We start from the raw sequence: 24,168 nt of genomic DNA, 5'->3' as shown, positions 1-24,168 counted from the left end.
TGGAAGGCTGAAACAGTAATCTATATTTTTAGAAAGAGTGAGAGCACCTTCCCAGTTAGGGTGAAGGCCGTCTCTCCTCAGCAGGTCAGGTCGGCCCCAGAAAGCAGGCCAGTTATCCACAAACCTAAATCCCTTCTGATTGCAAAAACTTGCCAGCCACCGGTTTAGCGAGACTAGTCTGCTAAACCTCTCATCATTGCCTCTCGCAGGCAAGGGGCCAGAGACAATTACTCGATGCCGACTCATCTTTCTGGCGAGATTACAGGTCCTAGCAATATTTTTCTTTGTAATCTCAGATTGTCTCATTCTAGTATCATTAGAGCCGACGTGAATGACTATATCGGTGTAGCTAGCCCTGTCCTGGTGTCTAGGTTTGCTCGTCAGCTCCCTCAAATTAGCCTCAATGTCGGGTGCTCTGGCCCCAGAAATACACATAACCGTGGCTGGGGTGCTAAGCTTTATGTTACGGGTGATGGAGTCACCTATAACTAGGGTGTGGGAGCCAGTAGACCGTGGTGGAGTGGGACTAGCTAGGGGGCTGAACTTGTTATGCGTCTGAATTGGCTCACCGCGATTAGCATGCCGTTTAGGGCTAGTGCTAACCGGACTAGCAGGTTCGCTACAACCCACGCTAGCAGTGGTGTCCGAGGCACCTAACATTTTACGTTTAAACTGCTCTAGCTCACGGACACGTCCCTCTAGAAGGGCTACTTGCCTACGGACACGGGAGCAACCTTTACAGCAACCCATACTCACTTGTAAGCGTTGGATGCCAAAGAGCGTCTTAGCAGCCGTGGGAGGGGATGCCCTTCAACAACGATCGGCAGCAGCTTCCGACTGTAAAACAATTGTGCGCGGCACTTACCTTGCGCCAATCGTCCGAGATGCTTACCCGAAACTTTTCAGCTGTTCAAGATAAAAAGTCTCAATCCAGAATTCTGCTATAGTAGGAATCTGAAAACAATCTCGTAGACGCGACGACGTGAGCAACACAAAATTCCCGCCACTCGATTCGAACTAAGAATGCTGGGTTCTTGTTGTAAACATTTCTGTAAATGTTTGATGCTACGCTATTGGCTTTGTTGGTAATTTTGGCGATATGCGTGATAAACTTTAGGTTTGAAGTAAGAGTGACACCCAGATCCTCATGTTCAGTAACAACATGCAAAACATGATCATTAATGCTATACAGCGGAACAGAACCATGAAAAAACGACTGTGTTAAGCATTTATGAGATGACAGTTGCAGTTGCCACTGTACGGCCCAAAGAAAAACTAATTTAATGTAATTTTGAAGAGAATCAATTGTTCCTGCAACCTGGGTTTTTGGTAAAAAAGCCGACAGTTTAACCGTTTTTTTTCCTATTCTACTTCACCTCTTCAATCACATTCAAATCAAAACGATATCTGCAATTGCAAAAAAACCACAATCAAAGTCAAGTCCACTCTTGCCTTTTGTACCACGTGTCTTCTCTCTCACTTCTCTCTCAGGCGGCTATTTTAGGTTCAGAGCTTTGAGGGTGCTGAGCATCTAGAGCAGGGGTGGCGAACACGTGGCTCTAGAGCCGCATGCGGCTCTTGGCCAATAAGAATGCGGCTCTTTGCCTCATCATATTTTCTATATACTGCGGCTCTTTGCCTTGTTTCATGTTTAGTTTTTTTGTGTGCATTGAGGGTGGACACTTTCCTTGAAATCAACACAAGAACAATACTTGTTGTACTGTAAGGAGAGGAGTGTGTTATGGGAAATAATATGTTTTTAATTGTGTGTGTTTGTGTGTGTCTGTCTGTCATGGCAGGTCAGTGCATTGTGTGGCTCTTTGACTCTCACAGTCAAAAATTTCGGCTCTGTGTCAGACTTATTCGCCACCCCTGATCTAGACTGTCTGCCAGGTTTTTTTTTTGGTTTTTTTTCATTTTATTTAAAGTGATACAACATCCTCTGACCGTAATACACCGGAGACTCCACAGACCCTGCCGCTATACCGCAAGTGATACGAACCGAGCAAAAGAGGAGCGGTGCAAAAAATCGAATGGACTGAACCATTTCAAGGCAGTGGAGTTTTTCTGACAGTGTGTTCTTCACATCTTTGTTTTATTTTACTTTTTTAATGAATCTAGCAGTTTTCATCAGATTTTTAGTTTTTTTTTCATCATATTTAAGCCTATCCGGTCCGGTAAGAGAGTTTTAAAAATGCTAAAATCTTGAGGGGTGCATGTGTATTCATACTGTATCTTATTAGAGATATCGACTTAGTTTCGAATTATGCAACATAATTATGCAACATAATATGCAGCACTACCTTGTAAATATTTTTGCCTATTTACTGTATCTTAACATTTATTTTTCTCTCCCTTTTGTATTTTAAGTATTTATTACTTGTTTATACCGGAGTGCCATGTCTGATCTCGTAAACACTGTTCACTGCATCGTTATCAATGAAAATAAAGACAATTTTAATTCTGATATTTGAGAACATTCAATTCAGTACAGAATACATTTTTTTTAAATGCAAGCAATCAAAATGTGTCGTCGAAAGATTGGATTTGGCTGCTTGGAGTGGTCGGGAGCTACCCACTAAGCTTCTCTCTCTCTGGGAGTGCTTAACCGCCGCCCATGCTCTCTCCGCTGAGTGTGGGGCAGCCTGAATCACTCATCTGGGCTGGACTCAAAATAGTATAGATAGGTTGTGAGACATAGCGAGAAAGAAGAAAAGAAATTTGTGGCTTTTTTTTTTCCAGAAACATATTTTATTATTACTTTGTGTGAGAAATCGTGTCGCAGACCCCCTGGAAAGACGTTTTTTACTCCCTGGGGTTCCATGGACCCAACTTTGAAAACTTCTGCTTTAAGTGAATAGCATGGTATGTAAAAATAAATATTTTTTTTGACCTATGACCATTAAAAAAATGTACCTTTATAATGTAGTTCATCAGTTTTTGCTTATTATTCAAATCAATATTCTTTTTTTTTGTCTCTTTTTCATTGAAATACGTTTTTTTTTCCCCAGGAAGCACAAAAAATACACAACGTCTCTTTAAAGCCCCAATGTGTAATATTTGACCATTAGATGGCAATGTGTTGTCTAGTACGAGTGAGGGTAACTGATACACAGCAGGATGCTGGGCAATCATGGCGCCGATCTAAATGGGGATACCATGGCATACAACAGGGGTGTCATTTTAACTCGGGGGCCACACGATAGAACAAACACTCTCTCTGGGGCCGGACTAGTCGATTGAGGAGAAAGAAAAAAAGGGAGAAAGAAATAAGAGGGGAGAGAAAAAGAGAGAGTACGGGACAAGGAAAGAGAAAAAGAGAGCGAGAGAGAGAGAGAATGTGAGAAACAAAAGAGATAGCAAGAGAAATGTTAAGAGAGTGGGAAAGAAAGAAAAAGAAAGAAATACAAAGATAAATTGAAATCGAGAAAGAGAAGAGAGTAAGAGAGAAGGGTAGAAATAGAGAAGGGGAAAGCAAGAGAGAGAAAAGGAAAAACAGGAGGAGTGGCCAAAAAAGAAAAAAGACACAGAGGGAAGGGACAGAGAGACAGAGAGAGTGAAAGAGAGAGAGATAGAGAGTGAGAGAAAAAGTGAGGAGAGAGAGAGAGAGAGAGAGAGAGAGAGAGAGACAGAGACAGAGAGAGGAAGAAATACAAGTACAGCGTCTTTGTGAGAGGATCTGGCTTTGGCAACATCAAGTCGACATATTTCAACATGCAGCTCGTTTTTCTCTAGCGCTTCCTTCAGCATTGTCTCGCGGTCCCTGCTCCAGCCCGCGGGCCGCCTGCTTGACACCCCTGGCGTAGAAGGAATACAGCTTTCTTGAATTTTCTTTTTAAATAAAAATGTACTTGGTCCAATAGTTTATGTATTTTTGGCCAGTATTCAAATCGGTTTTTTTCTGGATAAAATGTTTTTGTACCACTAGGAGGCACTAAATATTGCACACTGTCCCTTTAAAAAAAGATCGATCTTAGGGTGAGGTGTGTACGCGAGAGGACTTCTTCTTCCAAGGGGGGGAGCGTGACAGAAAATAATCGAGAAGCACTGCTTTAGGTGAACCTCGTGGTATGTAAAATAAACACAAATTTCTTGACTTACAATTTTTTTTTAAATGAACGTTTTTATAGTAGTTCATGTGTTTTAGCTTATTGTTCAAATGAGTATTGTTTTTATTTTCTTTGAATAAAAGTTTTTTTTTACCTCGAGGATCCGCTGAATCTTACACACTGTAGCTTTAAGAAAACAGACAAAAATTCCGCTGCACTTGTTTCTGGGAGGGTCTGTTTTACTCAGGACTGGCGGTTTCTCGTCGGACGTTACCGATGGCTGCACCCGAGGTGTGATGGAGTTTCGTTGACAAACACAGCGTACTAAGCGAGTGTCAACTATCCTCTTGGTAGCAGCTGACAAGGCGGCAGCAACATGTCAGACGTCATCGTAAGTAGAAACAATTAAAACAACAGAATCGAAAACATGTCGTTTGGAGGCTCCCGATTTCTGCCTTAGGGGAAGGCGAGCTAGCCGGGTTAGCAGCTAGCTGCAGTTAGCCTAAAATATTGGTAGTGATGAGGCAGCACAATTAGCTCGCTAGCCGGCTGACGTGACTGCTCGTTTGCTTTGACGGGCCCAGCTGGCTAACCGGCTAAAGTAAACTGAATGAGTGCATGTTTTGCTATCAACACAATGTCGCTTCAGAGTTTAAAGAATACTTAAACGTATTCTTCGATGTTCGATCATTTTACGCCAAAATGTTTCATGTCTTGATTCTACCAGGTGGACATAGGGCAGCTTAGAAATTTGATTTTGTTGGATTTCTGTCTCATTAACCTCAATGAACTCCGTCTAAGCAGTTTTCAAACTTAATTATTTTCTTTACTTATCACCTGTCAACCTCCAATAGCCAATTGCTCCCCTTTTGATGATTACATTTCCCCTAACTAGGCGTTAATAAACTTTACTAACACAACGCGGCACCTATTTATTCACAGCAAGACGGACTATATAGAATAAAAACAAAGACGACGTATTCAAACAAGTTTATTTTTAATCTACCAAATGAACAACAGGATCAATTTGCTGACCGGTTTCGCACGGTTGCTAGTGGTTAGGTTTCTGCTCTCTTACCTTGCGACCCGGGTTGGATTCTCGTTGCATACAATGCTTTGCACTAATATCTACCTAAAGTGTATAAAATGCATAACGGTTAAACACGAATAACAGGGTTTTTGAAATTCCTAAAAATGCTTGAATTTTATTATGTTTATAACATTTTATTTTATGTTTATTATGTTTGCACTATGATGACTTTGCACCAAATGCAATATTGCACAACCCTTACGATACCAACGGTATCACGACAACACTGTATGTAACATCCCACATGCCGACATTTCTTGTGTAAATACCATGTAAATTATAACTATAGCCTTATCCCCCTTGTTTTATAACCTTACCTTCTCTGTTCCTTTATCTTCTTGGCTCATACCTCACTGTGAATGTATAAAACTGGAGTGTCATGCCCAATTTCGTTGTCACAATATGTTAACCCATTTTGTAACAATGACAATAAAGGTATATTCTATTCTATCTATTCTAAGTATTGAAAAGTGTATGAAATTTTCGTGAAGTGCTTGTAAATGCTTGAAATTGTTGCCATGTTCCTCAAGTCCACTTATAAATGACACAAATATTGCTCTCTGGTGGCCTCGCTTTGGCATTGCATTTCTTCTTTCCTCGTGATGGACTGAAGTGGGCATTTGTTTGTACGTCATCACTTCTCACAAGAGGACAGGTGTATGCTACACTTAAACAGGGCTCTGTGTTTTACTGCAAGGGTTACATATTAATTATGGATATTTATTATGGGCCATGAAAACAATTATATGGTAAAGTGTAATGAGAAAAACTGATACTGTAAGCTACATATTACTATCATTTTTACCCAACAAAAATAAATGTATCCATGACTCACACAAGATTTAAATATCATATGTCTTGAAAAAAGCACAAAAATAATTAAAAATCGTGTTTATAAATCACAGATATAAATGTGGCTCTGCGAATACATGATTCACCAGGTTTTTTTTTTTTATTGGTACGAGAGAAATTGGAGAATTGACTTGGATAGTCCAGTCAAGAAATGTTTATTTGTATAGCCCTTAATCACTAAGACACTCAAAGGACTGCACAGACCACAGATTATAGATGGGTAGATAGATAGATACATAGATAGATAGATAGATACTTTATTCATCCCCGTAGGGAAATTCACACTTCCAGCAGTATCCTTGTGTTGAAAATAAAACAATAAAGTAAAAGGAATATATACATAAATACCCAATGTAACGTGTTGATATAGCGTATTTAAATAGTGCTACATAAAATACACGCTGTAATAAAAATAGGGTAATATGCAATGTGGGGGTGTGGTTTAATGAGGGCTTTTACTCCCCCGGGTGGAGTTAAAGTGCCTCATGGCATGAGGAAGAAATTATCTTCTCAGTCTGTCCATGGAACAAGACTGTGACAGCAGTCTGTCGCTGAAGCTGCTCTTCCGTTTATTGCAAACCACGGACTATTATTACAACCATCCCCTGATCTAAAAGCTACATGAGCTCAAAAACCTCAGCATGAGGAAAATGAAGAAACCTTGAAAAGGGACTGCACATGAGGTCTTTCAAAAGTATTTGAATTAAGCCCAAAAAATGGTGTGCAAACCCTTCTTCAGCATCTTAGTTCTTTCCCCACTTTTAGTAAACTCAATGATGCTTGTTAAATGTAGCAGTGTATTGATAAAAAAATCGTGCACAAAGTTTGTTACAAAGCGTACACAATTTGAAATGATCTATGAACATAATATAGAGGAAACGTATAGGTCGACAGGTATGTATACTGTACGTATAGTTCACATATCCAACTGCTGGAATACTTATTGTGACCGACTTTCTTTACATTTTCTTAGTTCTTTGTGTGTTCAATTGCTATCTTCTTAATTTTTGTTATTTCTTTCTGATATGTCCCTTTTTACTGGGATTCAGATGTTTATTTGATAAAAGATTGACCACAAAGTGGAAATAAAAAACTAGAAAGACAAATTACCAACATGTCTGCCGTTAGGTGCGAATAATTATACCACATGTATTAAATTCCTGGCCCACTGGCCTAATGTGGTAACTCTAATGTTTGTGACTTGGAGAAGTATTATATTCAAAGTTATATTACTTTAAGGAGAAGTTACATTTATTTTACATACCATTTACAAACATTTTGTTACATCGGGCCCTTTGAAGGCAGCCATTACATTGATGTGCCCCCCGGTGTAGAGGTAAGTCTGATATATATATACTGTACTGATTTGTGTAATATTATGTTTCATCAATTTGTTTGAAAAATTATTTGCTTTATTTAAAAACAGAACATTAATTAATAACACATCCCATACACCTTACTAATTGTATTTTGTAATATAGTAATTTATTAAGCATATCTATAAAAGAAACAAACATTAAGTAAATGTATTAGCAGTAAAGGACAGTTGGTTAACCTTTTCAAACCAACTAAGGGAGATAGATGAAAAAGCTTGGTATGTATTGGAATGGATTGGCCGTTCACCTTTTCCCCAAAATTAGTAACTGCTGTCTGTTTGATTTTAGATCATCCGGGTCCAGTCCCCTGATGGGATGAAGAAAGTCCCTTCGACCAAGCGTGAGACCGCTGCTGCCTTTCTAAAGAAGGTATTTAATTCTACAGTATATCACAATGCTCGCTTTTAAAAGACACATTAAATATTACACTAATTTCTTGACTATAAGCCACAGCTTTTATTACACAATTTCAACCCTGCCTGCTGATGGAGAGATGCAACTAATGTTGTGATGTATTTGTGTTTTACTCAAACTCTAAAAATCTTATGTCGTGATAAATGCACACGCAACATTAAAAATCTCGTATGTTAATGAGTGGCTTTTCAAAGCACATGATTTACACCAGATTTCGTCTTTTAATGGTACCAGATACATTTGAAAATTGGCTTTGAAAGTCCTTAAAAAGTGCTTGAATTTGTTCATGAAAAAAGTGTACAAACACTGGAGTACTTAAGTTTTAATTCCATGTGCCTTACAGTCCATTGTGCCTTATATACAGTCGTATGCAAAAGTTTGGGCTCCCCTGATCATTTTCAAGATTTTCCTTTATAAATCATTGGTTGTTCGGATCAGCCATTTCAGTTAAACATATCAAATAGCAGACAAACACAGTGATATCTGAGAAGTGAAATGAAGTTCATAGGATTTACAGAAAGTGTGCAATAATTTCTTAAACAAAAGTAGGCAGGTGCGTACCTTTGGGCACCCTTGTTGTTTTATTGATTAGAATACCTTTAGCACTAGTTATTGGAACACAAAATCTGTTTGGTAAGCTCATTCACCCTTAATCTACATACACAGGTGAAACCAATTATGGAAATGGATATTTAAGGCAGCCAGTGGCAAGTTGTTCTCCTCTTTGTATCTTCTCTGAAATGAAATGAAATGATCTGCATTTATATAGCGCTTTTCAAGTCAAGACTTCCCAAAGCGCTTAACATTGTGCTTCACATTTCCCAATAGCGGCCGTGATCTGTGCAGCCATGTAAGGCGCTAACCTGCTTATTGGGGGTATTGGGGTTTCAGTGTCTTACCCAAGGACACTTCGGCATGTAACACAGACAAGCCGGGATTCGAACTGGGATCCCTTGATCCTAAAACGATCGCTCTACCTCCTGAGCTACTGCCGCCCCTGAATAGTGGCAACATGGGAGCCCTAGAACAACTGTTAAATGACCTGAAAACAAAGATTGTTCAACATCATGGTTTAAGGGAAGGATACAAAAAGCTTGTTCAGAGATTTCAACTGTCAGTTTCCACTGCAAGGAACATAATGAGGAAATGGGAGTCACAGGCATTTCTAGTTAAGGCCCGGAGTGACAGGCCAAGAAAAATCTCAGATAAGCAGAGGCAAAGGATGGTGAGAACAGTCAAACTCAACCCACAGACCAGCTCCAAAGACCTACAACATGATCTTGCTGCAGATGTTGTCACATCGTTTAACTATTCAGCGCACTTTGTACAAGGAGATGCTGTATGGGAGAGTAATGTGGCAGAAGCCTTCTCTGTGAACATGCCACAAACAGAGTCGCTTGAGGTATGCTAAAGCACATTTGGACAATCCAGTTTCATTTTGGAATAAGGTGCTGTGGACTGATGAAACTAAAATTGAGTTATTTGGACATAACAAGGGGCAGTATGCATGGTGGAAGAAGAACACAGCATTCCAAGACAAACACTTTCTACTCACAGTAAAATTTGGTGGTGGTTCCATCATGCTGTGTGGCCAGTGCTGGTACTTGCAATCTTGTTAAAGTTGAAGGTCACATGGATTCCAGTCAGTATCAGCAGATTCTTGATGTTTTGTGAAGAAGAATGGACAAGAATACCTTCAACCAGCAATCGGAAGCGTTTAGAGTCTGTTTTTTCTGCAAAAGGAGGATCTACTAAATATTTATGTAATTTATGCACCTGCCTACTTCTGTTTAAGCAATGATTGCAGATTTTCTGTAAATCCTGTAAATTTCATTTCACTTCTCAGATATCACTGTGTTTGTCTGCTATTTGATATATTTAACTGAAATTGCTGATCCGAACAACCAATGATTTATAAATGAACATCTTGAAAATTATCAGGGGTGCCCAAACTTTTGCATACGGCTGTTTAACAAAATACTTTTTTGGGGGCGCACCTTATAATCCGGTGAGCCTAATGTAATGGCACAGACAATACGGTATGTACGTTTTTTTTCTATTTTTCCTTTTAAAACGTATATTGGATGCAGCTTGTACTTAGGTGCAGCTTATAGTCTGCAAATTACGATTATAACAATGCATTATGATACTATTGAAAGGTATGGATGTTGTTTTTGCTGTGTTCAGGTGGCAAAAGAATTTGGCTTAAACTCCAACCACTTCTCCCTTTATTTGAACCGCAACAAAACAGGAGAGATCCTCTCAAAAAACGAGAGCCTCAGCTTGCTGAAAATCAAGTGAGCATCAGTTAGCGTCAAAGATCAAGACAGAAAGTGAGATCACTAAGACATCTTCTGTGCTTCCTCGGCAGGCATGGCGACATGCTCTTTTTGTTTCCCTCGAGTTCGCCAGGCTCCTCCTCTACCTCGCCGGAGGTGATGGACACAACTGCACCGCATTTGTCCTCGTCCCTACCGTCCACGTCCTCGTCCTTCCTGTTACCCCGTCCCCAGTCTGCGCCTCAGATCCAAGAGGACGACATCGACCAGTTTTTGACCAAGCAGGACGGCAAGATTTACAGGAGCCGAGACACCCAGCTGTGAGGAGACACATAGCATTGCGCTAGCTTCATGCTAACATAGAATGCGAAAAAACGGTAGACAAGCGAGAGGAAATTTGCACATATCTTACCGCATCCTTAAATGGATAGTGTGTGATATTTAGTGACTCTGTGTTTTTTTAACCACATAACTGAAAAATATTTTGAGTTCAAAATAGGAGAAAATACATGAACTATTCTATAAACCTGTATTGTTTTAAATACTCAGAGATCAAGAAATGTGCATTTGTTTTATGCAACATCTAGAAGCAGCTGACATAATTGTCTGCCATCTTGCTTCTACGGGTACCCAAAAAACCTACTAAAGGCTGGGCCAAAAATGTGTTGAAGAATGGTGCTTTATAGTCTGTCTAAGTCTCCGTAGTTTCTATCAGGTTAAATTCAGTGGTTAGACACATTTCAGGCAGGAAGTTGCCACTCAAATTGCTCTTGAAACATTCCATGTACGATAAGACTATAAAATCCCCTCTTTTATTCCCATCTAACAACCCGAAACACTTATTCCAAACACAAACAATGGTTAAAATAAAAACAAAGATATGAAATAAAAAAAGTAAAGTTTGTAAATAAAAATGTTAGAAGTTTAACGACTCAAACTAACTCAAAATGACGATTTAATTGCCATATTATGCTTCAATGTGCTTTTAGCACTCATTTTCAATTGCACTTCACAATACAGCGAAATCTAAAGTCCCTCTGAGTACTATTTTCTTACTTTAAATTAAAATACTTTGAATGAAAAAATTAAATGAGCTAGAGGATCTGCTGTCTGCCATACGGTGTAGGCATTGTGCTGGAAAATAAAGGTAAAATGAAATAAATATTTACATAGCTTGCAAGAATATGTAAAATAATAAAACTACTAGTTAGCTAGAAAGTTTTAATCATTTAGTAAGTTTTACAGAGCTGCCAAATATTAAAAATGGCATGTCATATTGAATTAAGATACTAAGATTTTGAAAATAAATTCATAGTAGCATTTAAGAGTGACATTAAAGTAGAATGTGTTTTTTGGACAATGTTATCACTTTTAAAAAACTGCAAACAAAAAAAGCAACCATTAATAACTTGTTTGTACACATTTTGTATGAATATGATATATAATATTTGTAACAATAAACGAATCTTGTGAATGAAAATGTAAATATGATGAACAACTGGTTTTCTAACACCCGTGTAATATTGATCAATTCCTCTAGGTGACCCTATGTCTAAAGGTGCTCTGGGAAACGGAAACATAAAATCGAGTCCTGTGAACTGCAAAAATACTCTGCCCCCAAAACTACCAAACATGGCGAAGCATTACTTTTGTGTAAACATTTGTCTAAATATAAACATACACGTAGTTTTATAAAATGATCTAGTTTATGTGGCTTTTTCGTTTTTTAAATGACTTTTTTTATTTCCTACATTTGTCCTTTAGATGTCGCCACGGTGCCTTGGGGAAGTGTGTGCACTGTGTGCCGCTCGAGGTCAGAATAAGATCAACTCTCGCTCATTTTTCTCCTGTGCCATTACCTTTTTCTTTTGTCCGCTGCCCCAACGTCTTGTTTTTTTTTCCCCAGTGTATTTTGCTTGATTTTGACAAACACGACCTCTTTCACTTCTTCTGCAGCCCTTCGATGAAGACTACCTGAACCACTTAGACCCGCCTGTCAAGCACATGTCGTTCCACGCATATCTCCGAAAGCTGACCGGAGGAGCTGACAAGTGAGTGCATTGGCCTTTTAATTTTTTGATCTAAATAAAACCGTGCTCCCCATGGGTGACGCCATTAAATGGTTGACAACAACACCAAAATCTATATCATACAAAACAATGACTTGTCAAACAAATATTGTGCAGCTGTCTGATGAGGTGGCTCACCTTGTCTGAAAGAACAAAGAGCAGTAGAGAAACCCTGTAAAAAATTAGCAGGGCTAGCTAACGACCCATACAGTCTTCCTCCTGACATGGATTTAACCAAACCCTTTAGTCTGCCTAACTTCAGTCCACACAATCTGTACCACTGTATTGTAAAGTGAGTATCCCCTTACACCGGCGCTGCCCTAAAAGCTTTTAAAAGTCTGGATGCTTACCAGTTGTTATCGGTGTTGTGTCGATAAATGCACTCCCAGCATGAAAAGTCCCCCCTTCACGCGAACGTTACAAAAATAACTTCATATCTAAATTTTGTGGGAATGTAATAGAGAGAAGAAATAAACGACGTTATGAGATATTTATTTATTCAAACAGCCTTTTTTGATTGAAAAATGCTGTTGAATTGTATTATTGGTCTCTTTCTTAATAATAATACTCTAGACAGCCCTGGTTAAAGTGACCAATTATATCCTGGCATTGGACTCTAGCGCTTATTCATTGTTGCTGCTGCTCGATCTCAGTGACACTGTGACCAAAATAGCTTACTAAATCGGCTGGAAAAGGGGATTGGTCTTTCATGGTTCAGATCCTACCTCTTAGATAGGATGCATTGTGTGAGATAAAGTGATATGACTTCTGAGCCTTTTAGTATTATCTGCAGCATTCCGTAAGGCTCGGTACTTGGTTCCCTTCTTTTCAGCATTTATATGTTTCAGATCGGGAGATGGTGTAATGGTGGTCTGTGCAGCCCTTTGAGACTTTGCGATTTAGGGCTAATCAAAACAACATTACTTGAGAGTTCAGATGATGTTGGCTCTGAAAATGGTCTGTTATGATTGGTGTTTCAGGGGCAAGTTTGCTGCCCTGGAGAACATCAGCTGTAAGATCAAGGCAGGCTGCGAAGGCCACCTGCCCTGGCCGGAAGGCATTTGCACCAAGTGCCAGCCCAGTGCCATTACGCTCAATAGACAGGTAAGCCACCCTAAATCTACACAAGCTTGAGAGAGAAAAATATTATGCTGTTTTCACACAATGTTGCTGCTGTTTTTTTATGCACTTAGTCCAGTCTACATGCACTACCTTGTAAATGTTGACTATCATTCCTGATTTTAAGGTTTAATCTTATTTTCTTTAAAGTCTTGTTTCATGTTTGCCACTTCTAATCTTGTAAACAGTATTCACTACATTATCAATGACAATGAAGATCATTCTAATTCTATCCATCACTCAAGTCCAGTTTCACTATTTTGGTTTAGTTGTGACAGATTTGGAAAAGTAAACAAGAGTATTTTTTCCTCTTTTTAGAAATACAGACACGTGGACAACATCATGTTTGAGAACCACACAATCGCTGACCGCTTCCTGGATTTCTGGCGCAAAACGGGCAGCCAAAGGGTGGGATACCTATACGGAAAGTACACTGAGCACAAAGACATCCCGCTGGGCATCAGAGCTGAAGTGGCCGCCATCTACGAGCCTCCCCAGGTGCCAGACATGCAACCTCACTGTTTCTCCTTTTTCATTTGTACAAACCCGGGGGTTGGGAACCTAAGGCTCGCGATTTAGTATGTGGCTCTTTTCATGAGTACATATTGCTATTAGATAACATTTTGGAAATGCATATTACTGTAAATTCCGGACTATAAGGCGCACCTCAATATAAGCCGCGCCGCCCACATTTCGGGAGGAAAACCGATTTAGTACATACACAAGCCACACCGGTATATTATCCGCATGCACCCACATTAAAAATAGGAGTTCCTTTTGATCGAACAATTTTAATGGGGAGGATTTGTGTAGAATTATCGTTTCTTTATTATTTTGACGTTATCCATTATCAATTATATCATAATACACTTAAGAGCCATTAGGCCGAGACACTTAATTTCAGCGAAGAGGCTGAGACAAGGCCCTAGCCTATCCTACGCGTTTTTTGGTTTGAACAAATTTATTGACACTAATAACAGAAAACAAACAGTGTGAGGTTTGAACAACCCCTCTTGACAATCTCAACAGCAATCAAGCACATTCACGATATTATATTTCAATATGACGTTTAACAGCATACACAATGTGAGGTTTGAACAACTATCCTAACAGCCAAGCATATACACAATTCCGTCATGTTCGGCAACACGTACCGATACAGTCCAAAATCGACCACAGCCGGCAGATTGATTGTCAAATGATACCGGTGGTTATCATTTGATGCAGACCTGCAAAGTCCGAGTGCCTGTTGAAAGTAATCCAAGGAAAAATAGTGTATATTTCCAAAGGTAAGGGTGGGAAAAATATATATCCACCTTTGTCTGCCGTGTCCACAAACACTCACCTTTACCGGTCCCCACTTCCCATAATCCCCCGCGTCTGTTACGCCCCTTCTTTTTAATTGGTCACTGCAAGACTTATCAGAATAAGTGTCCAAAATAAATACAAATAAATACATTACAAAAATATACAGTTGCAAATACATTTTATACATGGTTACACATATTTACAAAGAAAGACGGTACACCGAGAGAGTTTTCAAAGCTTTAATAATAATAATATAACTTTCATCCCAAACCGTGCCTGTGAAAGGTACCACCACGCTACTCCTAACATGCTCGCAACGCTTAAAGCGTAGCTGTTAAAAAAAAACGTACCTCAATTATGAAATTCATGGTAAACTGTTCTCGTCCTACCCCTCACATTTGTCGCCATCAAGGCTGTCTTCCTCATATTTGAATTGAACCTCTTTCCTCTGTCATACGGACCATTCGATCATAGACTAAGAGGATGCAGTCTACCTCGGCGCACGATGCCACCGGTCTAAATTTTACTTTTTGTACTCGAGTACCGCTGGTGGTCGTTAGAAAAATCACATTAATTGGCCGCATCACTGAATAAGCCGCAGGGCTGAACATTTGGGGAAAAAGTAGCGGCTTATAGTCCGGAATTTACGGTACTTCAATAGCATTCCTTTTCTAAAAAGCCCAGAGTCAAGTGTGGTGTGTGCATAGCAGAAATAACGCTAGTAGGAAAAATGGTTCTGTCCAATATATGAAGGGCACAGTCCCAACTTTAAGTTTGCAGTCAATGGGTCGAACTAACAGACTCGGTTTTGGCCATACGTCACCAAGGAATCCTTTATGGAAGTTCATTAATCAATGTATGTTCACCGTTGAGACACTTAGTAATGAAAATCCATACAACAAACCGTAAACACCCAAATACGCAAGCCAAGCACACAAAGCAATTTGATTGGGTAAGCGGTAGGGGTGGGCAGAGGTATGCACACAGCGCCATCTGCACCGAAGGTAAATGCCCCAGTATTTTTGTTTGCAATATTTTGTCATATTTAAATGAAAAAACCCTGCTTGCACCTTGTTTTGAAATAATTATTTATAAAAAAAAAAATGAAGGTCGAATGAGCCTCACGATCTTTGGTAACTGCGGGTCAGAAACAAGTTTAAAGTGGTATATGGGTTTATATGGGACACACGCTCTGGCTCTTTTTCTTGATTCATAAAGTTTATAAAGTAATCTAACTAATCATTTAATCTATCGTCTAATCTATCATCATAGTAAAATGTGCTGAAAAATAAAATTTTGTCTGGAGAGTGTGTTTGGCTAAATTTGCTGAATTTTAAAATGTATAGTACGGCTTTCTCTTTAAAAACAAACAAACAAACAAACAAACAAATATTCTTTTATGGACCTTTGGGCCGAAAAGGTTCCCGACCCCTGGTACAAACTAACCAAAGCTTCTCTTTTTTCAGAACGCGACTCAGAACAGTCTGGAACTACTAGAAGATCCCAAAGCAGCAGCTGTAGATGAGATTGCCGCTAAACTTGGCCTTCGGAAGGTGTGTTTACACAAACTTTAAGCAAAAAAAAAAAAAAAAACAATCATCGTGATAAGTTTATAGAGTTTTTTTAAACACTCAAAGTGAAGAAGGAACGTCATATATATATATTTTGGAACCTGCAATGAGAAGAAAAGACTGTAAAAAGAAAAAAAGCAATATAAGTAAATTAAATGGTGTTCTGAAGGTCCTCCCCCGAGCCCTTACATTTGATTAAAACTCCTTGGTTACAAAAAGCAGATCCATACTTAAGGGTTTTAGATAACAAAGAACAGCAACAAAAGTGGCCAATTGAGACAATGCAAACAATGCAAAGCAACGAAAATAACAAAGGAATGTGCACAATATTGGTCAAAATAATGGATAACCCTGGCATCCTCAACAAGCTCCCTTGCGAAACAACTGAGTATTAAACATTAAATCAACTGTACATGTATTCTTGATATTCATTCTTATATTTCTGCAATTTTTCACACCTCTGTAACTGCAAAAGACCCAATTGCACACTGAGATTAAAAATAAATAAAATTAGAATTAAAAAAGAACAGCGTGACAACGCAATTCAATATTTCATGGTTAAATTATTTATTCCGAAATCAATCTCCTCATGATTGATCAATTATTTATTTATATTTTAAATGGAAGCTACAGAAAGCCCTCTCCTGACTTGTTTAACAGGCACACAAATACCTGAATCCTACTTTGTTTTCCTCCCTGTTGAATTGAAATAAAATGCTTTTGAATACAGGAATTGATAAAGAAACCTGTTCAAAGTGTATCCTAATAGAGAATAATCGCGTACCAAAATTGTCACATAACCTTCAACTGATTTTGCCAGGTGGGCTGGATTTTCTCCGACCTGCTTTCCGAGGACACCAGAATTGGGACCGTCCGCTTCACCCGAAACCAGGTGGGGTACATTTCTTCAGTAATATATACTATTTGTTTGTTTTTGCATTACTTTGTTTTCTTCATATTTTTAAGCTTTTAGAGCTAATCAATATCTGCTCCAAATATTGGTTATTGGCCTCCTCTTTATACTAAGTATCGGTATTGGCCCTGAAAAACCCAGACCGGTCGATACTTAGTTTTTCTATTGCCCTCTCTTGTTCTTCCTGAAGTTCAAAATTCATTGGTTATTTCGACGCTTCTTTTGAGCGTCGACTAAACTATTAACCTTTTAGGTATACTGCTTATATTGTGCCAAAGGAGTTTCTCACAGCAGAGATAACATGTTTCTCCACTGATTTTGATTGTTCCCAACAGGATGCTTACTTCTTGAGCGCAGAGGAGTGCATCACAGCGGGCTTTTTCCAGAATCAACATTCCAACCCCTGCAAGCTTTCTCGCGACGGAAACTTTGGCTCTAAGTTTGTGACTGTGGTCGCCACCGGTAAGTCCACCTCCCAGCAGGTGTGAACCTCATTTCCTGACTTCCGATCGTCTCAGGCGGTCCAGACAACCAAGTGCACTTTGAGGGGTACCAGGTGTCCAACCAGTGCATGGCGCTGGTAAGGGACGAGTGTTTGCTGCCCTGCAAGGATGCCCCCGAGCTGGGCTACGCCAAAGAATCCAGTCCCGAGCAGTACGTCCCTGACGTCTTCTTCAAGGTAACACTTGTGCTAGTGCTCCTCTTGCTGTTCAGAGGACCGGTAGTCAAAGATGCTGTCACTACAGGACAAAGACAAGTTTGGAAACGACGTCACCTTTCTGGCACGGCCGCTTCCTGTTGAGTATCTCATCATTGATGTGAGTTAGTTTTTGCTTTACATTTTGTGTCTAGAAGGAAAAATAGTTTTAGGATATTTGAGTCCTGATTAAAATTACCGTATAATAACAAAAGCGGAGGCCTTATTTTCACTCTTTAAAAATAACAGTCTCTATTTTGTGGGAGCCATTCTTTGATTCGAAATTCATTAGTCGATGAATTACTAATTCAATCAAAAGCACACATTGATGAAAACGCAACTAAATTTCTTCAAACCAAAACAATAATCAAACATTTCAACTAGGTAGAAATTGGAATGTGATAGATTTACTGGTGTACAATAATCCCTCGTTTATTGCGGTTAATGGGGACCATAACCCACCGCAAAATGTGAAAATCTGCAAAGTATCCGTTGCTCCTTCATAAAAGCCTCCAAGGGTCAAACTTACGTCAAGATGACGTCCTTACCGAATGAGAGTATACAACAAAATAACAACAGATAGACAAAAAAAAACACAGAATTACAGATGAATGAATGGTCATTATACAAAAGTGAACGGCTTCTCCTTTCATTGTTGGATTTAGAGAGCATGCTAGCATCAGGTATCTTCAGTTGAGCCATGTCTCCGTTATTATTAAAAAACAACTGTTTAAAATTAAGCAGTTTCCCATGAGTTGCTCCAGGTCATCCGTTTTTTGGGTAATGGATCTACCTTCGGTGAGAGACAGGCTTGGCAAGGGTGGTTTTAAGAGATTTTATAACCTAGCCGTAGCAGTAGGCTAGGCCTTCAGCCCTCTCTCCCACCGCCGCCTCAGTTGCTTCCCGAACCCAATAAAAATACTCTGAGTACCTGCTACGGATCACCGTTTCTTTGCGCTCTTCTAACTTTCCTCAGTCAGATTTAATTAATGGATTTTTTTTCAATGTAACGAGTCGCTAAAAGATAGTTGTAGCTATGCATTCGCAGTTTTTTCTGAGTGGGTAGACACATTGACTTGTGCGCCTGCCCGCCCCGGCCGTTTGATTGACGGCATACACCAGCCTATTCCAGACGGGCACACTGACATTCACGCTCACGCAATACACAAAGTTCCCTACCCTGCCCCTGTGATAGTATTTGATGTCTGCTGAACATGATGCACGATACATTGATATCATTAACAATAAAGACAATTATAAATCTGCAAAGCAGGGAACCAGCAATAACTTAAGTGCAAAGTAGTCAGGGTCTCCTTAGTTTACTGTAGATTGCCAGATACAGAGCACAATTACACGCTGTTCATTGCAATCATGCATGCAGTCCAAAGAACAGACGTCATTTGTTAAAACTGACAATTGCCAGTTGCTGAAACCGTTTGATTTCTGTTCAATAGTTAATTGTTAGATTTTGCACTTGACCACTGATTGTACTTCACAAAATTTAGATATTTCATTTTTTTAAATTACATTTTACCCGATTATTTGACTAATCGTTTCAATAGTCGACTTGGTCGTTTGAGTGAGAATTTGCGGACGACTAGTGTGCATTTTTGAAGCTGTCCATCGGGGTGGTAGAGACACGTGTACTGTAATCCCTTGCTCTATTGCGGTTTACTTATCACTGTTTTGCTACTTAGCAGATTTTCATCGATCGTATTCTGCATTCTGTTTAGCTAAACAGTCAGTTCCCCCATCCCGTTTCTGTGCTTAATTCTGCCTGTGTGTCAATGACATTGCGGTCAGAGGTATACACTTATGTACGACAGCTTTACGGACTTACATTGTGTATGTTCAAATCTTTTTCAAGTTTCTCTAAAAGCCATCATGTCAACAAAATACTCTGGACCGGCAAAACCACCGGCAACCTGGTCAAAAACGTGGAAGAAGAATCATTCTATCGCCTACAAAGTTGGACTTCTTGCCCCACTAAACTTGCTCTTGAGTCACATACTGCTCTTTGACGCTCAGTAGTAGCTCCTTGGTGCATTCTCTCAAATGTTTGATAATGGAAAAATATATGGTTTCTGTAAAATGAAAACAGGAAATATTCTTAGCGTTTTCCAGTGAATATACATACAGTATGTGTTCCCTTCCTTATAAGGCTTTTAATATTTTGTTGCTCAGGGCATTGCTTTTTACATGATTCCAATATGGCTTGTGTTGCTAGGCCGGAAAGTAAAGCAGTATTCCACAACGTCCACATGATGGTGGCAAAAGTATTTTGTGAAGGAAAATGATCATGTCTTACAGCTATAGTTTTGCAAAACTGCGAAAAGATTATTTTTCAAATGATAATTTGAACGTACAGAAGTTTTTTGTGAAAAAAAACATCTTACATATGGTACTTTTATTTGTTAAACTAAAACCTAAGCCTATAAATTGGGTTTGTTTTATTGGTTTCAATGTTTTTCGGAGTATTTAACAAACATAAATAAATACACGTTTCTACTGTGCGGCTTTAACTATTGCAGGACATTTTTGAAGGACAATCTTTGCGAAAGCAAGGGATTACTGTGTTTCTGCTCATCCGGGGGCATCTGTACTCTTAACAGTCAGGGAACATAGTTCCTGTTTGGCATCCTGTCTGTAGTTGAATGGGGGATATATGTATTTGTATGTCCAAGTAGCAAGAGTACACTCTACACAGTGCAAGACACAATTTCAAAAGTTCATTTTTGCTTCCTCACCAGATCACCACAACGTTCCCCAAGGACCCCCAGTTTACCTTCAGCTCCACTCAGCGCTTCCCCATCGAGAATCGAGAAATCCTCGGCGAAACACAAGTAAGAAAGCTCGTCTTTTTCCCTGAAGAGAAAACGAATTCAATCTTCTTCTCCTTTACCCACAGAACTTCCACAGCCTGGCAACATATTTGTCGCAGTGCACCTCCTCATCCTTCTTGGACATTGTGTCGGACTTTCACCTTCTCCTATTCCTGGTTACCAATGAGGTCATGCCGTTGAGGGTGAGGACACCAGCCCCTGGGTGCCATCGTTGGTCACCCTACCCCGTCCACCAGCACATTTTTTTAATTGCAGGACAGCATCGGCCTGCTGTTGGACGCCGTCAAAACGTCAGACGAAGACCTGGCAGAGACGTGGAAAAAGTCAGAGCAGTGGGCCACCATCGAGCAGTTGTGCGGTAAGTTTTTGACCCGCTTAAATCTGCCGTAAATTCTGGCCTACGGAGTGCACCTATTTCAAAATTGCAGGTGCAAATTTAAGAATTTTGCACACACTGGATTTAAAGCCAGTTTTGCTTCAAGTTGTTTTCATCATGTGTTTTCAGATGATCTGACCATTCAAAATGGCGATTACAAAGACAAACACATATTTACTACTGCACAGAAAGAAAACGCAGTAAAATGCCAGCCCTATATTTCTAAACGACGGCACTAGGGCAACTGTACTGTGGAGATTAGTGCCAAAGTGCAACACAGTGTCTTTTTCAATGTCTTTTTGTGTTTTATTTGGTGGTTTCTGCGGTAAAAGACCAAATTGCATTCGCTTTTTATCTTTCCTCAAGAATTAAAGGAAACTTAAGCGACCTGACATTGACGCAGATGATACAGAAAGAGTATTGTAGCAGTTTTGATTACATCCACTGCTCTTCAATTGAGATATATAATTGATGACTTAATTTGTGGCTGTAAAAATTGAAATATCGTGAGTATGTTATAAATATTCAATAAATTCTTTTTAAACCCCCCTTTCTGTTCCCGTATGTACTATATAAACAATTTTGGCAGAATCATCAACTCATTTGTACTCTAACAAAGTGTCAAAGATGTTTCCAGACGTCACTGTGGTGTTTTGTATTTAAACCGCATGGGTTGTGGAAAAGAGCAGCTTGCCGTTTTCCTGTGTGCCGCCACACAAAAAAATCAAATAAGCCACACTTCATTTAAAGCTGCAGTGTTTAAAATGTTGCAAAAAAAGAGGTCGTTGTCACCTGAGATTAATTGTTTAAATGTTTTTTTTAGGCATTCAAAATTTTCTCTTAACCCATAGGCACCGTGAGCGGTCAGCCGTCTGCATCGGTGGGCTTCGACACAATGGGCGACCCGTCGGCACCGCCATCTTCGTCCTCCATGTGGTCGTGTGTGCACTGCACCTTTATGAACCAGCCTGGGACAGAGCACTGTGAAATGTGCAGGCTGCCTCGCACTTAAAGGCAACCACGCCTCCTTTTCGCCGGGTGTCACCACCCTACGGCACGCTGCCAGCCCCGTTTACTTTCAAATAGAAGACCAGCGGCTCTCCGGCTTTCCGTATTAAGCGCTTCCTGCTCGGATGGTTTGGACCGGAATGGGTAAAATTCATAATAACCCGATTTGACGCCGACTGTCGGTTGTATTCACCTTCATTTAACTGGTGCTCGTCACTTCCTGCCTGAAATGGTTACAAAATTGGACAGAACGCTAGATGTAATGGTGCTGCCTTTAGATTCAATGATCTAATTTTAGCTTTGCCTGCTGAAAGAAATGATCATGCATCGACATGTATTTTTATGGATTTTTCTGCGACGTTAGATCCAGACTAATATGGATTTTTAAAATAAGATTATATATAAATTATAATAACATAAAAGGCCTATTAAGAAGCAAATCATTCTTGCTTTCACATATAGCGTCATACCCTCACACATGCACAACTATACTCTCACACAGACACAGTGCTATGCATACACACGCACACACACCTATATACCCACTCATACTTCTAGGTTTTCACACACACGGTACTATACTCTCACATATACTCACTATACTGTTTTCCTAGATACACGCGCACTGTGATACTCTCACACACACAACTATACTCCCACACACTACAATACCCCCCCCCCCACACACACACACTCTACTATAGACACTCTCACACATTCATATACTCTCATACACCTACTACTACATACACACACAAATACACTCTTACACTTTAATTCCAGACCATTAAAATTACTTTTACTAAAGGGGTTTTGTGTGGGGGTGGGGTGGTATGTGTGTGTCAGAGCAAGTATGATTTGCTTCTCAAACAGCCTCTCATACTAACAGGTTTATCCCCTGATTGAGTTTTAAAAATAACTTTGCTTTTGTACACACTACAACTTAAATCACAGGCAGAATTTGTGAGTTAATTTCATTCCAGGGACTTTTTTAAATTATAAAAAAGAAAATGATCTTTTTTTTTTTTTATCACAACTGTGTGTAGAAAATTCTGTTATATATCAAAAACAGATAATTGTGAAATAGCAAAAGTGGGAACAAAATATTCACGTTGTTGATTAATCTTCTTAGCCTAACCTTCAGTTGTCTGGTTGTGCAGATCTGAAGCAAATACATTTACAATTTCTGCATCAAAAACAATTGTAAAAAGATTGTTGAGACCTTTGTGTCTCAAGGCAGCACTGATCTTCATCATTATAGAAAACTTTGAAAAGTTTGCGAACGTCTGGAATTTGCACTTTTCAAAACATAGCTTATTTCATGCTTGTGAAATTATTAAAATGACCTATAAACGCACCTACAAGACGTGTAAAAAAAATTGGATGAAATCGAATTTTTGACTCTGGATCCCCACCTTCAGGCGTAAAGTGCCCTCGATATACAAATTTAAGAAGTGGACACACTTTCCAGATATTCAAGTTTTGACGGACACTTGTGGTTATTATGTTCCTCGAGGAGTTTGATCGGAATTCTGTTGCTGTGAGAAAATATTTTCAGTCTGGATGATTCTGGACTCTTTGTTTTTGGAGGCGTGCGAATTCTTGAGTGATTTTTGCGGATCACGTTAGCGAGCGACTTTTGTCCGTGTTTGCTGAGGCTAGCTTCCTCTTGACGTGATGTTCAGTTGAAGGAATAAAAACCAAGAATTAAAAACTTGCTCTCGTTCTTCCTGAGGTTTTTATTTAACTTGGACCGGAATGACAGCTATAAGGTTTCGTATGGGTGCTTGAAATCCGGGAAAATACTTGAATTTTAATGTTGTGTTTTTAAGGTCAGGAAAACGCCTGACTTTTTAGTGGAGTGTTTGAAATTCTTGCTGTGTTTCTCGGCAGTCTGACTCAACAGACAATGCCCAAAACAAAGACCAATAAAACAATTAAGTCAACTTAAAAATGACGCTGACACAGAAGCGGCAATTTCAGTGCTTTGTAGGGCATTGTCAAGTAAAGTGTCATCGCCCCCTACCGGTGCATTAGGAAAAGTGCATAAGGACAGGTAAATCACACCAAGATACCCAAAAATACAAAATCCTCACACAGCACGCTGAAAAGTGTGCACAAAAGGGATCAAACTCTTCACAATGGAAGAATCAGCGCTTTAAAGTCATATGGAAGGTAGCTCAGTAGCCTAGATGTAGTGTGCC

General features: G+C 39.5%; 1 protein-coding gene across 1 annotated transcript; it reads left to right on the top strand.

Moving 5' to 3' along the window:
* The first annotated feature begins 4,272 nt into the window (after nt 1-4,272).
* nploc4 (NPL4 homolog, ubiquitin recognition factor) lies at nt 4,273-23,683 on the top strand. The gene is made up of 17 exons (XM_088323963.1): nt 4,273-4,440; nt 7,656-7,736; nt 9,969-10,078; nt 10,153-10,380; nt 11,825-11,873; nt 12,017-12,111; nt 13,110-13,233; nt 13,567-13,746; nt 16,023-16,109; nt 16,948-17,019; nt 17,376-17,502; nt 17,559-17,719; nt 17,787-17,858; nt 20,488-20,580; nt 20,646-20,762; nt 20,836-20,938; nt 21,808-23,683. Exons 1-17 carry the CDS (start codon nt 4,426-4,428, stop codon nt 21,966-21,968), a joined length of 1,875 nt encoding a protein of 624 aa, XP_088180089.1. The 5' UTR covers nt 4,273-4,425; the 3' UTR covers nt 21,969-23,683.
* Nucleotides 23,684-24,168: the final 485 nt, after the last annotated feature.

Source organism: Urocampus carinirostris, chromosome 19, assembly GCF_059441175.1.
Source record: "Urocampus carinirostris isolate Australia breed hairy pipefish chromosome 19, RoL_Ucar_1.0, whole genome shotgun sequence".
NCBI lineage: Eukaryota > Metazoa > Chordata > Actinopteri > Syngnathiformes > Syngnathidae > Urocampus > Urocampus carinirostris.
This window is presented reverse-complemented; position numbering and strand designations above follow the sequence as displayed.